Source organism: Idiotropiscis lumnitzeri, chromosome 11 (assembly GCF_059441095.1).
Source record: "Idiotropiscis lumnitzeri isolate Australia: NSW breed Sydney's pygmy pipehorse chromosome 11, RoL_Ilum_1.0, whole genome shotgun sequence".
NCBI lineage: Eukaryota > Metazoa > Chordata > Actinopteri > Syngnathiformes > Syngnathidae > Idiotropiscis > Idiotropiscis lumnitzeri.
Window position 1 is genome coordinate 21,546,395 of NC_142401.1, and position 16,459 is coordinate 21,562,853.

Consider the following 16,459-nt stretch of genomic DNA (forward strand, 5'->3'; position numbering starts at 1 on the left):
ACATCCCGTATTGTCACGACCATAAGGTGCACGTTAAAATCGCAAGTCTTCTCCCAGATTGACATGGTGCGCTGTAATCCCAAACCCTTTGTGTATGGACCAAGTTCCTTATATCTGTGCACATGTTACTCTCTAGAGCAAGCCATCAACTAGGGTCATTTCACAAAGCATGTCAACACCCTCTGCTAGCAGAGTTTAAGACCACAAAGCTGCGCAGCAGTGACTGAGAGACATATGTTGAGTGAACACTCCTTTTGATGACGGTTTGAGACAGTCAGTTGACAACAGCCCAGTATTTACGTGCGGGAGAAAGCTGGATAAGAGGGTAGTTCTCCACGATGTCGAGGTCTGTCTTACTATGAATGTTATGGCAAATAAGAACAGGTAACACTACAGACGCTGGGAAAAAAAAACAAAAAACATGCTGCCCGAAGCGCACCACTCATGACATCTCTTTAATCAGCTATCTATTGGCTGAGGTCAAAGCACTCCCAGAATGCTTGGCACCACATAACTTGTGTTAATTTTTTTTTTTTTTTTGAATGGCAAGAGAGATACAAGTTTTGTGTTAATTGCATTTATATGGTCCTTGTTGTGGTTGTTTCATTGTTTGCTAGTATGCTGTTCAGTTGATGTTGGGTGATAGTTTTGGTTTTGATTTAAATCCGTGACTGTAAGGAGTGTTATACCTCAATTGCCACCCCATTCTACGGTCATGAACTGTTAATGGCAATGTTGCTGACCCACTGCTGGTTTTGTTCTTACAAAAGCTGACCTAACACCTGCGGGACTTCTGATAACACGTGCCTAACTCCATTTTACCTTTGCACGGCAACCTTAATTGAAACATTCGCCAGAATGCATGCTGCTATTGTCTTAGCGCTGGGGCATGTAGTGATGGATCTGCACCCAATAATACTGTGTGCCCTTTGTATGTACTTAATACAGAAAATGCACATGGAACTGAGACTGTGTCCTTTAATACAGTATATATCGGACCGAACAACTAGAAATCAAGTAGTACAGTACTTTTACTTCTGAATGCTGTGACCTATTGATGGCCATGCCAATAGCACTCACATTTCATTGGATACTATTCAATTTCCTGTGCTCATGCGCACTGGCCAACTGCTTGTTTTCACCCCTGGTTAAATTCTCCAATCCCAACTCTGCCACCTCTGAGCCACGTCAGATAAAACTATCTATAGCCACCACAAAACTGACCTGAGCCCATGTATTTGTTACGAAAATACTCAAAGAAAGAAAAAAAAACACCATCCATGCACACAGTTGGATTGCACTTTCAACAATTAAGGTATCACTAAATATTTTTAAAACCCTCAGACTGTGAAGCGGTTCATTCAGCGTTCCCTGCTGGAGAAAGAACTGATGTACTTTGGATATGAAGCATTTGGAATAACATTTATCGATCCCGTGAGTATTCAAAACCTGTCTTTCTTTTAGTATTTGCAGTTTCTTTGAATTTTAAATGTATCTGGATTTTCGTTATTAGATTTTTTTTGTGGTTGTTGTTTTTTTGATTTTTTTGTAACTTAATTTTTTTTTGATTAAAGGATACCTGGACTCCAGAAGATATCATGCCTAGAAAACTAAGAGACAAACAAAAGTAAGAAATGTTTATGAACGCAAATTCCATGTAGTATTTGTCCACTTGATGTTCAATCAAGAATCTCTAATACAGGGTGTGTGGGGAGGTGGGGTAGGAGGTCTTAGGCGGAAATAATATTTAAAAAGTAATCAAAAAAAACTTTAGTTTCCATGCTTTAGATTCCACGATTGGATCAAATGTGATTGATTTTGATATTTCATATTCTTAATTTGTGTGATCAGAAAGCAATTCCAAATCACGTTGGATGTCATCAAATGAAATCAAATTTTATTTACCATATTTTCACAACCATAAGGTGCACTTTAAAGTCCCAAATTTTCCCCAAAACAAACAAGGCGCCTCGTGTATAGGCTCATTGCCATAGATCGATACACGTGCAATTCTCTCGACCATCGGGCCTGATCCCCTTTGGCCATTTTAGAGTACATGTTGGCACACAATGCTAGTCAGAGTCTAACTACATGTCGAATTGACTGTGTCAAATACATTATGTGAATACGTTTTTTGGTGATGGTGCAATAGAAAGCTGGACAAAAGGGCAGCTGTGCACGACGTCGTAGTCTGCCTTATCATTCATGTTATTGCAAGCAAGAAACATCACAGGTTTAGACAACAGACTGCAAAAAAAAAAAACACACACGCTGCCCAAAGCACACCACTCACAGCATCTCTCTAACGAGAGGTTGATTGACTGAGCTTGAAAGACTCCCAGAAGGTTTTGCAATACTCTTTTTGTGTTATTTTTATTTCTTTTTGGGATATGAATGGCATGAGAGATGCATGTTTTGTGTTAATTTAATTTCTTTGTTTCATTGTTTGCTTATATGCTGTTCAGAGATATTTTTGGCTTTGATTTAAAACCGTGACTCTAAGGAGTGTGGTGACCAGTGACATCCCTCCTATGATGTTATCGATTAGCTGTGTTGTCATGAGAGGTCCTATAGCAGCTGAGCTCCTCCCATTGACAGAGATACCTCACTCTACATTAGAGCTGGCATTTGTGAGCTAGCATGCGTGAGCTAGTTTGTTTTAAATACAGAAATAGCACCCTCAACTGACACTGCGCCCTTTGATAATACCTGTGAAAACACGGTGTATAGCACTTTTCATACACAAAATGCAGCTCAAAGTGCTGTACAAAACATCCCAAATACAACAAAACACCAAAACCCTACCCCTACCCACCCAACATAAACACAAGACACATCCACGTGCACGTGCACACCTGAAATCGCATACACACAGAACACTCGCATTCACGCAACCTAATAAACTGTCTTAATAAATAGACAGAAAGGCATGGCAAGGCACAGAGAAACCATATGAGGAAAATGTACCCAAGGTATGTCATCATGTGTGTTACTCCTGAGTCAATCGATCATTTTGCTACCTCTATTTCAGTTAGTAATTATGGATAGTATTGTTCTGCTTCATGAAGCCAATAATGTGACAATGAAACATGATTTTGCTTGTAAACAAATTGTACAAAAGCTTTTATAACAATAGTCGCAATGTCACCCCTTGGTGAAATTGAATAAAATTTTACCAGCCTTTGATTAACAGCGAGATAAAATGTATCAGAAAGTTCACTTTAAGAAATTATTCATTTGGTTCGTAAGTAAATCTTAAAATTGAGGGCTTTCTATCCATTAAAAAAAAATGCTACATGTACACATTGTAATCAGTGAACTTTTTTCTATACGTTTGTATTAAAACAAAGAAATCAGTCAACTCAATAATATACATATTCTGTCATTTCTGCCTTGACTTAACAGAGTATAGAGTGTATTCAAAATTCTAGTAAGCATCATTTAAAAGCGGTGTACAAGATGGACGTCCCTGGACAGTAGGACATTCTGGCAACACTTTTTATTATGGGTAAACATGAATATGGGAGTCACTGATGGTGTAGTGGTACACTCGCCTGAGTTGTGTGCGGGCAGCGTGGGTTCAGTTCCCACTCTGTGACTGGCTGGCGACCAGTTCAGGGTGTAGAGTGCCTTTCGCCGTAGTCAGCTGGGATAGGCTCCAGCACCCTCCCGCGACCCTGTACAGGATAAGCGGTGTGGATAATGACATGACATGACATGAATATGGGAAATGTGACGTTTGCGTCAAGTTGGAATCATTCCAACATATCCTGAGGTAAAGTAAAAAAAACTAGATGAAAGGAGAAGCATAATGAGTACAGTGTTGTTTGTTAGAAGAAATCTCGTAATGAAACAATCGGACAGTCATTAGTTTTACTTATTGAAATTTCTGAGGTCAACTGGTCCGTACATTAGAATTTCAAAGGCAACATTTTTGTTTGAGTATATATATCTAATGTATATATATATATATATATATATATATATATATATATATATATATATATATATGCGTGTATATTGGCATATATCATCAATCATTGGCTGTAACTCCCTCAAAGATAGTGTTGTTAAACACCCATTTGCTGAGGAACAAAAAGTTTATCCTGAGGGAGCTTTTTCGTCACAATGAGTTGGATTTCCTCTGCCTGACCGAGACCTGGACGAGCACCGGTGAGTGCAGTGCGATGCTGGAACTATTACCGCCTGCATGGTCTTACTTGGACGCTCCGAGAACATCAGGTTGTGGTGGAGGAACGACAACTATTTTTAAAAACAAGTTTGAATGTAAACAGTGTACATTGGCCTCATTGATCACCAGCTTTGAGAGCACGCTCTTTAAAGTAGGCAGCGCTGCTCCTATGTTCTGCGCTGTTATCTGTAGACCTCCGAAATACAACAAGGAATTTCTGAATGACTTTTCAAATTTTCTTGCGGGAACCATGCTAAAATATGATCATATCCTGCTGATGGGGGATTTGAATATACATGTGTGCTGTCCTGAAGATGGACTGGCAAAGGACTTTTCGAGACTCATAGACTTTCAATTTGGTGCAATGCATATCTACGCCCACTCATAAACAGGGACATACGTTAGACCTTGTCCTTACTTTTGGTTTGTCAATCTCAAATTTGAAAGTGTTGGACAATGTTATTTATGATCACATGACGGTGCTCTTTGATGTCGTGTTTTCCTCTGCTGCTGTTCGAGCTACTGTCATTAATGCAACCGCCGGGTTTTTAATCTCCTCACTGCTATTCGGTTTTCTGTAATCTTCAATCAGCTCAGTGTTCCCTCATCAAACACAGAAGAACTCAGCTATTGGTTCCACTCTTCATGTAGTAATATTTTGGATTCTGTGGCTCCATTAAAAATTATGCAGCCAAAAGTAAGACCGAAGCCATGGTTTAACGTAAGAACTCGTGCAGCTAAACAAGAATGCCGCAAAGATGAACGCAGGTGGAGAAAAGACAGGCTGCAGGTCTCATATCAAATTCTCAAAGACTGCTGGCACAGTAATCAAAACAAGGTGAAAGAGTCAAAGAGGGCGTTCTTGTCCAGTCTTCTTCAGGCAAATTGTCATAATCCACGAACTCTATTTAAAACTATCGATTCTGCAATTAAACCCCGACAGCCAGATTGCACAGACTCGTCCCCTGAAATGTGTAATACATTTTTGCAGTTTTTTTCATGGACAAGGTTGCAAGTGCGCGGACTCTTGATTCGAATACTACATACGGCTCACCACATGACACTGTCACCCCCCACCCCCCACACACACACATCCTAGTTCTGTACTTTAAAAAAAATTTGTATTTATATAGACCATCCATCCATCTTCTGTACCGCTTCTCCTCGCTAGGGTCGCGGGGGGGAGCTGGAGCCTATCCCAGCTATCTTCGGGCAGTAGGCGGGGGACACCCTGAACTCGTTGCCAGCCAATTGCAGGGCACACAGAGACGAACAACCATCCGCGCTCACACTCATACCTAGGGGCAATTTAGAGTGTTCAATCGGCCTGCCATGCATGTTTTTGGAATGTGCGAGGAAACCGGAGTACCCGGAGGAAACCCACGCAAGCACGGGGAGAACATGCAAACTCCACACAGGATGGCCGGAGCCGGGATCGAACCCACGTCTCTCACTGTGAGGCCATCGTGCTAACCAGTCAGCCTCCGTGCCGCCCTTATATAGCCCAATGCTGCATTTTTCTTTTTATCATTGCAGCATTTTTATTTATTTCCCCTCTGTACCATGGATAGACTTCCCTCTGTACTATGGACAGAGAGGAGTGTTTCCTTACACTTGTATATGTTGAGGAATGGAAGTGTGCATCTACATAGGGATTTGGGTGTTTGCATATGTACTGTGTCTATTCCCGTAGGTTTGCTTTTCTGAATGTTTGCTGCTAATGTTGTACATCAACGGCTACAATACGCCGCCGTCTCTGTGTGACCTAAATCTTTGCTGCTGTAACACTACAAATATCCCCATTGTCGGACTAATGCAGGCCATCTTTATATTTTTCTTTTTATCTGTGAGGTACATGAGCATCCACATTGTTCACTTATTGGTGTGGCTGCTCAAGTGATTGGAACTTATCATTCTGTCAACACACCACCCCACCATCTTGACATTATATTGATGCATAAAAAATAACTTGAAATAAAGTTCACGAGATTATATACTATCAAAGAAGAATGATGGGAATCATGGATTGCATTTTTTTCTTAATATCAATAGAATTTTATCCTTGCACATGTTTTAGGGCTGACAGAGAGACAGCAGCAAGGATTACAGAGGAAATCGGAAATCTGATGAAAGAGATTGAAACTCTGGTGGAAGAGAAGAGGAAGGACTCTACAGATTTGACAAACATGGTAGTATCGCAAGAAAGTGAGTATTGCAGTTTTAGCTATTAAATAATGTTAATACTGCATTAATTAAAATAACCTTCAAAGATTGTGTCATTTTTTTCTTTTTGGGATTGTAAACTCAAGTCTGTCTCCTGCCGGTGAGCTATTCTAGGTGGAAGTCAATTTTATGACAACATTAAAGTGACCATGACATCCATGGAACTGAATGGCTCTCAACGTGTTTTGCTTGATGGAGTCATCACCAATGATGAATGCATGGAGTTGCGCCGTCTTTCTAATGTGAGTTATCTAAAAATTGCAGCTTAACTATATGGGTTTAGGGCGGAAATAGGGAAAGAAACGCTGGACTTCATTTGATCGGCCAACACAAGGAACAAACTCAAACAGCAATACAAGAATAAAAAATGACCGCATTTACACAACCATAGGGCACTCAGAGTTAATGGTCACAGTCTTAGTTGAGTGTGCCATCTCTGTATTTAACACATACACTCATTGCACTATCAGGCGCATGCTAGCTTGCACATGCCAGCTTGTATTTTAAATTAAACATCTTAAAAAGCCAAACTATTAGTCACATGTCATTTGCAGTCTCACAGGTGCTCAAGCAGCTTTTGTGACACCACCAGCTATTGGTTAGACACATTTATATTAACAGGGTGGGTTCATTGTCAGGGGGGAGGGATGTCACGCACTCCTTACAGTCACAGTTTTAAATCGAAACCAAAACTATCACTGAACATCCACTGAACAACATACAAGCAAACAATGAAACAAAGAAATATAAATAACACAAAACATGCATCTCTCATGCCATTCATATCCCAAAAAGAAATAAAAATAACACAAAAAGAGTACTGCAAAACCTTCGGGGAGTCTTTCAAGCTCAGCCAATCAACCTCTCGTTAGAGGGATCCCGTGAGTGGTGTGCTTTGGGCAGCATGCGTGTGTGTTTTTTTTTTTTTTTGCAGCGTCTGTTGTCTAAACCTATGATGTTTATATCTTGCAATAACATGAATGAGAAGAGAGACCTCGACTTCGTGGACAGCTGCCCTTTTGTCCAGCTTTCTCCTTGCGCGTACATACTGGTTTGTTCTAACTGACTGTCTCAAACCATCACCAACAGCAGTTTTCCCAGAATTTATTCGTCGAAGTCAATTCTGCGTACTGTAGTGTGAGGGGTGAGCCAGCATGGTGTGCTAATGTTCACTCTGAAATGCCTTAAGGGAGATTAGTTTTTCTTTTGGAGCTGCTGAGTTAGGTTTTTAAGGGTTTTGTCAGTTAGAATCTTGACTTTTGTCTTGCTACATGGAACAAGTGGCCTTTTGGTCCAGTTCATAAGAAATACAATGGGATAATGATCTGTGATATTTGAATATATTACACCAGATTTACCTCCAGAGTTTTGTATCTTGATGAGAATGTTGTCAATATTGGACCTACTTCTCTCTGTAACCCGTGTTTATCAATAGTTGCATGAAAAGATGAGGAGAAGAGAATATTTTGATAATCCATTCCTATTGTATCCATATTTGATAGGTCAATATTCAGGGGTGCACATAACTGGTAAGCAAGTTCGCATGCGCAACAGAAATCACGGATGCGTAATGTCATGTGCGTCACGACGCGCCTTTGCGTACCTGTACGCACTGCCATCAATCCACTATCTCATCTGAAGCACAACGAACGAGGTGAAATATTCCAAAAAAACAACAGACTTTAAGCAACTTTTTGGGTGCTTCACCACCAAAAAAGAAACGGCCAAGCAGGCCTGAGCCGAACAAGAGAGCATTTTCTGAAAAGTGGCTTCAAGATGTGCCGTGGCTTAAAGCTAATGATGAGCGTACTGAAATGTGCTGAATTTTTCGGTCTACTTTTTGATCGATCGGAGGACATCACAAAAACTGAGCAGGAGATCGTTTACGCCGTGTCGGTGTCCAGTGACGGCGAACTTACCCGAGACTTCATTGGACTAATTGAACTGGGTGCTGTTCGAACCACACGAGCAATAACTGGCGGACTAGCGAGACTTTTCGAGGACGCAGGCTTGGATAACTGGGGCGCTAAACTGGTCGCTTTGTGCACAGACGGTGCAGCTGTTAACGTTGGAGCGTACAACGGCATTGCGCCGAAACTTAAGCAACTCGTTACAGTTGGAGGCTCCCGGGTGCACATTTTGTGCACTGCACACACTGGAGACCTGTGCAAAGTCAGCTGATCACGGTGTGCCTTACTGTGACACATTTAAAGCTGATGCAGTTTTATTTACAGAAAGGTGGTGTAAAACTGCAACAATTTGTGTAAAGAAAACGGGATCTCTTTTGTGTCGTTTTATAATGTCAAGAGGACATCGAAGAAGAATCTACTTAAGACCGCATGGTGAGTACCCTAACACTATCTCCTGGTACTCATGTGAGTAACCCATGAAAAATATTATGTGCACCCCTGTCAATATTAATAATGCAGTTATTTGTCTGATTTAGAAGACGGAGAAGACTTTCAAGGCGAGCTCTAAATGTACCATCGTCAGAATTGAGTGGCCGGTATATTGCTCCGATAATGAGACTTTTCCCCTTTGCCATTTTTATTTCAAGAAATAATGAATCGGCGCAACCATCATCAATATTTATATAATTTCGCTCCTTTACTGAGTAATTTGAGTTTACAAACCCCTCCGCCTATTTTACCAATTCTATTTTTGTAATGCAATATGTATCGAGCTCAGTTAGAAATGTCAACATATGTTTGGTCATTCATCCAAGTTTCGATACAAGCAATAACGTCAAAATTTGTGGCTGTACTGGCAAGAAACAAAACCAGATCATGTTGTTTTTTTTCAGACTTCGTATATTTAGGTGCATTACTGAAAATGAAAAATCCTATTGTTTTAGATCTTCAGGATAATGGTATTCACAGGTACAATTTATAGCGGCATGATGGTGCTGTTCAAATTTATTATACTCACTACTACAATTTATATCAATTAATCCCATACCTTTTTTGTACCCTATTCAGAACCTTACAATTAATTTTATGTAAAGATCTTAGGAGCATACTATTGTTTATTTGAGCACCATGTGAATTAAGATAAACATATAGAAATAAAATTACACAAAACATAAACCTAACTACCACTCCAAATTTAGGAATTTTGACTAATTGTATTCCAAAAGGTATAGTAATTTTTAATTTTCATTTACTGTGCCGCCATATAAAATGGAAATTTTAGCCCAAATTATACAATATCACAGTTCAATCAGTTCTGCGGGGCAAATTGGCACTCAACACCGGTGACATTTTTCACAGCAACAGAGGGTACTCTACCAGTCAGAGGATGGTTGAGAGGAAAGCTTTAGCCTCGTTAGAATCCTTAAATGCCCTCAGTACGCCATTTTCCTTGAAGGACAGGATCGCAGGATTGGCCATTCTGAAGTGTGTATTATTGTGTGAAGGCTGAGTCCTTCACACATATGTTATTCTACACCTTTCGACTTTATTAGTTTCTATTTTATTCCTCGCCTTTTTTCGGCGCGCAACTACTTCCACAGTTTTCATCCGATTTTCACCGTTCCAACTTCGTTCTATTCCAAAAATTCACGCCTTTCAGGCTTCCATTTTTCATGTCTTCACCTATTTCCCATAATTCACCATTTCACTTTATTCACCCCCAATAACCCCATTCATTTCCAATGGGTGATTCAACATTTCACTATTAAATGCTTCAAAATTAAAATTTAACACATTCAGGTCATTCATTTCACATTCCAGTATCCCCTTTCACACTTTCACCTCATTCACGTTTCATAAATTCATCCATTCCCAATTGCACTTCTTTGGGGTGCGACTACTTCCACATTTTTCATCCGATTTTCACCGTTCCAACTTCAATCTATTCCGAATATTCACGCCTTGCGTGCTTCAATTTTTCATGCCTTCACCTATTTCCCATTATTCACTATTTCACTTTATTCACCCTAAAAAATTCCATTCATTTCCAATGGGAAATTCAACATTTCACATTCCCGTATCCCCTCTCACACCTTCACCTCATTCACCCTTCAAAAATTCATCCATTCCGAATTGCACTTCTTCGACACGCTATTGCTTCCCCATTTTTCATCCGATTTTCACCGTTCCGACTTCAATCAATTCATAAAATTCGCGCCATGCAGGCTTCAATTTAACCCCCCCGGTCCCCCCCCCCAAATTAATCCCCCGCCGCCCTTTACCTCCATTCGAAACATTAGCTCATTCAACTTACCCTTGGTGGGGTTTATCTCGGATTTACTTTAACAGCCCCCCCTCACATTCACATGCTTCCAGTTTGAAATTTTAGACATTCAGGTCATTCAACACATTCCTGTATATCAGGGGTCCTCAATCCTGTTCCTCGAGGGCCGGTAATCTGCAGGTTTTCCAATTCTCCCAGCTGCAACACAGCTGATTCAAATGGTCAGATAATCAGCAAGGTCTACAAAAGTTAGATAACGATCGGTCAGGTGTGTTGCAGCAGGGTAAGATGGAAAACGGGCAGGACACCGGCCCTCGAGAAACAGGATTCAAGACCCCTGCTGTATATCCTCATTCAAATCAGGTCATTCATGTCTATAGTGCTACCACTTTTTCATGTTTCAAGTTTTTCACCATTTTAAATTTTTCACACCCACCAAAACCCCATTCATTACCAATGGGATTTCCCATTTACAGCGATTCTGATTCATTTTTTTCCTCTTACTTCTCCAATTTTCATCCAGCAATGCCGAGAGCATTGTTTCACCCCCACACTGACTTAAGAGGGACCCAGCCGTATGGGTCTCTTTCCAAATTTTCAACAAAATTTTCCACTAATATTCCCCATTCATTTCTAATGGCAAAAATTTGGGAATGCGTTTACTTCTCCAATTTTCATCCAGCAACGCCGCGACCATCGTTTCACCCCGGAACTGATAAAAAAGGTACCCAACTGTATGGGTCTCTTTCCAAATTTGGTGCCACAAAAACAATTTTTTCCCCAAAATCCACCATTCATTTCCAATGGCAAAAATTTGGGAATGTGTTTACTCCTCCAATTTTCGTCCAGCAACGCCGAGAACATCGTTTCACCCCCACACTGATATACAAGGTACCCAGTCGTATGGGTCTCTTTCTAAATTTTCAACCAGATTTTCCACCAAAATTCACCATTCATTTCCAATGGCTAAAATTTGGGAATGCATTAACTTCTCAGATTTTTATCTAGCAACCCCGAGAACATCGTTTCACCCCCACACTGGTATAAATGGTACCCAGCCGTATGGCCCTCTTTCCAAATTTTGAACCAAATTTTCCACCAAAATTTACTTTTCATTTCGAAAGGCAAAAATTTGGGAATGCATTTAAGTCTCCAATTTCCGACCAGCAACGCTGAGACCATCGTTTCACCCCACACTGATATAAAAGGTACCCAACCGTACAGGTCTCTTTCCAAATTTTCAACCAAATTTTCCACCAAAATTCCCCATTCATTTCCAATGGCAAAAACGTGGGAATGCTTCACCATTTTTCATCCGATTCAAACCGTTCCAGCTTAAAAAAATTCAGGTCATTCATTACACATTCCTGCATCTCCTTTCACATTTTTCAGGTGATTCACTCTATTCATGTTTCGAACTTTCAGTCATTCATCCATTCCAGATGGCACGTTTTCATTCACATTTACATAATTCCAGTTAGAAATTCAAAACATTTAGGTGACTTATAACACATTCCTTTATCTCCTGTAAAATTTTCATCTCATTCATTGTTTACAGAGGATGCTCGTACCTTAGCCTCCACCACAGTGCGGCAGCCATCTTGGATTAGTGTCATTCAAAATCATTCAATGACATTCAGTATCATTCAAGGTCATTCCACATCCTTCCACGAAAAATAATTCCAGCTTCTCCGCATTCACACGCAATTTCTATATTCTATTTTCTTCCACGGCACTTAACTACTTCCACAGTTTTCATACGATTTTTCACCGATTCAACTTCGTTCTATTCCAAAGAGTCATGCCTTCCAGGCTTCCATTTTTCATGTCTTTAACTATTTCCCATAATTCACCATTTCACTTTATTCACCCCCAAAAATCCCATTCATTTCCAATGAGAGATTCAACATTTCACTAATAAATGCTTCAAAATTAAAATTTAACCGATTCAGGTCATTCATTTCACATTCCAGTATCCCCTTTCACACTTTCACCTCATTCACGTTTCATAAATTCATTCATTCATTCATTCCCAATTGCACTCTTTCTACACGCTACAGCTTCCCCAGTTTTCATCAGATTCTCACCATTCCAACTTCACTTGATTCCAAATATTCCCGCCTTCCGTGCTTCCATTTTCATGTCTTCACCTATTACCTATAATTCATCATTTCACTTTTTTCACTCCCAAAAATGCCATTCTTTTCCAATGGGAGATTCAACATTTCACTATGCTTCATATTTGATATTTAACACGTTCAAGTCATTCATTTCACATTCCCGTATCCCCTTTCACACTTTCACCTCATTCACGTTTCATAAATTCATCCATTCATCATTCCCAATTGCTACTTCCACATTTTTCATTCGATTTTCACCGTTCCAACTTAAATCTATTCCAAATATTCATGCCTTTCATGCTTCCATTTTTTCACCTATTACACAAAATTAACCATTTCACTTTATTCACCCCCAAATATTCCATTAATTCCCAATGGGACATTCAACATTTCACTATTAAATGCTTCATATTTGATGTTTAACAAATTCAAGTCATTCATTTCACATTCCTCTATCTCCTCTCACACCTTCACTTTAGTCACCCTTCAAAAATTCATCCATTCCCAATTGCACTTCTTCGGCATGCAACTACTTCCACATATTTCATCCGATTTTAACCGTTCCGCCTTCAATCTATTCCAAATATTCACGCCTTGCGTGCTTCCATTTTTCATGTCTTCACCTATTTCCCATTATTCACCATTTCACTTTATTCACCCCCAAAAATTCCATTCATTTTCAATGGGAGATTCAATATTTCACTATGAAATGCTTCATATTTGATATTTAATACATTCAAGTCATTCATTTCACATTGCCGTATCCCCTCTCACACCTTCACCTCATTCACCCTTCAAAAATTCATCCATTCCCAATTGCACTCTTTCTACACGCCACAGCTTCCCCATTTTTCATCCGATTCTCACCGTTCCAACTTCAATCAATTCCAAAAATTCACGCCACGCAGGCTTCCATTTAGCCCCCCCACCCCCGGTTCCCCCCCTTCAATTACCCCCCCTCCCCCCTTCACCTCCATACGAACCATTAGCTCATTCAACTCACCCTTGGTGGGGTTTATCTCGGATTTACTTCAGCAGCCCTTCAGTGCCACCCCCAAACCCCGCCCCACTGCGGTAATCAATGAGTCAGCAATCTTGAAGAAGGATGCCAAATACACAGTCAGTGAACCAGATGTGACAAAACCAAACCAGAACTGAACCGGAAGTGACGTCACCAAAATCGGAAGTAGTCAGGAAATGACGCCATTCGACAGTAAGTGACGTAATTCACTCAGATTTGAACCGGAAGTGACATTTTTCAACCAGAAGTTGACTGGAAGTGACGAAATTCGAACTGATTCACTCTGAGTGTCAGAAATTCATCCATTCGTCCATTCCCAATGGATCTTTTCAATTCACGTGTACATCGTTTCAGTTAGAAATTCAAAACATTAATTTCAGTCATTTCTCATTCCTTTTTCACCTCTCACATTCTTCACTTCATTTACTGTATTCATGTTTCAAATATACATTCATTCATCCATTCATTCCAGGCTTTCCCACTTATATTCTTGTGTAAAGGCTGATTCTATTCATGCACTAAGCACTCGTTTCCCACCCTGGAAGTTATCGGTTCGAGTCCTGACCACGGAACATTTTTTTTTTTTTTAAATTGACACAATGTTTACATGCTTTCAAATTATTCACCATTTTACATTGTATTATCTCATTCAATCTATTCATATTCATTTCCATTTAGTGTCATTCAACATCATTCACTATCATTCAACACTCTTCCACCTTCCATCATTCACTATTCACATTCTCATTCATTTCTATTCTCTATGATTCAAACTCATTAATTTTCATTCAATATCATTTCACATTCTTCCACTCGGATGGCTTCAACTCCTCAGCCTTCACACGCGATTTCTCCAGAAATTGCATTCTCTAGTTTTTGATGAGCTTCGCGTACACCGTATTAAAGGCTCGCCCCGCAGCTCGGACATCAAGGTGGAATGTCGCGGGTAATTCGCACTGGTCGTTCCTCATGCTGAAGATTTCCAAGGCGTTTCACAACCTCACACACAATGGAGACATTTCGAGAGTGCTGGAGTTCAACCACAACGGGAAGCGGATGACCACCACCAGGTATTCCAAAGGCCTGATGGGGACTCTCGATGGCCACCGACGGGACAGGTACTGCAATAGTTTGGGAATAAAACGCTTGAAAAACACAAGTGGGTCTCTCTCTTCGATTGACTCGTTTAGGTTTAGCAGCCTGATGTTCTTCTGTCTTTGTCAACATTCCAGGTCAATTACTTTGTCCCGGAGATCCTTGTTAGTTTTCTCCAAAGCATCGATACACTTTTTTATAGGAACCATTTCGTCCTCCAAGCATGAAATGCGTGTTTCAGCCTCCATTTGGCAAGCAACAAAGTGCCTCTGTAGTGACAACGGCATCATCAATGCGCTTCACCATGTTATCCATCTTCGTTTCAAGCTTCCCAATTGACTCATTTACAGATTTTAGAATACGCTGTCCTTCATCAGCCGCTTATATACTTTTAAGCAAAGTCTTCGTTATAGGAACAGCGGTAGTTGAAGGACTAGCATGAGCATTAGCACTGTCGTTGCTAAAGTTGGGACAGGTGTTAAGATGAGTTGTGGCATTGCACAACTCTGGTGCATCGCGGTCCTTGTTTGATTGCTTGAGTTGTTTTGGAGGCATTTTGAAGAAATTCTTTGGTTAACTGCTTGAAGTTCAGGCTTGAGTGCGGTGGGTTGGTCATTTAATTTCTTGAGGCAGTTTTGAGTGGAGAGAGTTCCTGCCTTCTCACTCACTCGCCGCCATCATTGTATTCCGTCACACTTCACCCAATTACTTTTAGATTGCGTTGCCTAGGTCCCATATAAATTATGACGGTAGGAATCTGATGGTTATTTTGTCAGCTTTCGAGTGCTATTATTTTGAGAGAACGCCTCATCATCGATAAGACCGACCGAGGAGGAATGTTTAAACCCCTCAAGTATTGCCACCTCAGGAAGAAACTGTATAAGTATGTGACGCAACAGCGTGTAGCCTTCTATCTTCAGCAGGTCGGCTCAGCCCCAAAAAGAAGGCAAAATATCAACAAACTGCAGTCCCTGCTCACTACAAAAGCTAGCCAGCCACTGATTAAGCAAGAATATTCTGCAAAACCTATCATCATTGTGTCTCACAGGCAAGGGACCAGAGACAATTACTTGATGCCGACTCATCTTTCTGGCAAGATCAGGCGTCCTTTTTTTCATCAATTTAGCGCTTCTAGACAAGAAAATACAGTTTGCTGCAATATGCAGCCATCCATCCATTATCTGTACCGCTTCTCCTCACAAGGGTTGCGGGGGGTGCTATCCCAGCTATCATAGGCAGTAGGCGGGATACACGCTGAACTCGTTGCCAGCCAATCGCAGGGCACACATAGACAACCATCCGCGCGCACACTCATACCTAGGCAGCCGGACTCGAACACACGACCTCTGCACTGTGAGGCCATCATGCTGGCCTGTCATCTACCATGCCATCTCTGCTATATGCAATGAACATTAAATAAATAAAAAAACGTGGATTACATAAAAAAGAAAAATTATTGTTAATTCGTTATATGTGCATATTGTTAATGAACCTTTGCTTCAGGTCCCTGGGATTAACATGCAAACAAATTAGAAAATTGCTCGTCAAATTAAGTCAGTTATTTCCAAAACTGATCCGTAAAGAAAAAAAAAGAAGAGATTTGCTGTACATTAT

At 40.4% G+C, this 16,459-nt stretch overlaps 1 protein-coding gene across 2 annotated transcripts in view; it reads left to right on the forward strand.

The window, feature by feature from the left end:
- Nucleotides 1-16,459, forward strand: part of p3h1 (prolyl 3-hydroxylase 1) — a 49,218-nt gene that overhangs the window by 23,251 nt on the left and 9,508 nt on the right. Inside the window, exons 6-9 of one of the 2 annotated variants that reach the window (XM_088309287.1) lie at nt 1,345-1,434; nt 1,575-1,627; nt 6,270-6,397; nt 6,521-6,657. In XM_088309287.1, the coding sequence (XP_088165413.1) occupies nt 1,345-1,434; nt 1,575-1,627; nt 6,270-6,397; nt 6,521-6,657 (408 nt within the window). The remainder of the gene's footprint in view (nt 1-1,344; nt 1,435-1,574; nt 1,628-6,269; nt 6,398-6,520; nt 6,658-16,459) is intronic. The other variant, XM_088309288.1, reaches the window with a different exon arrangement.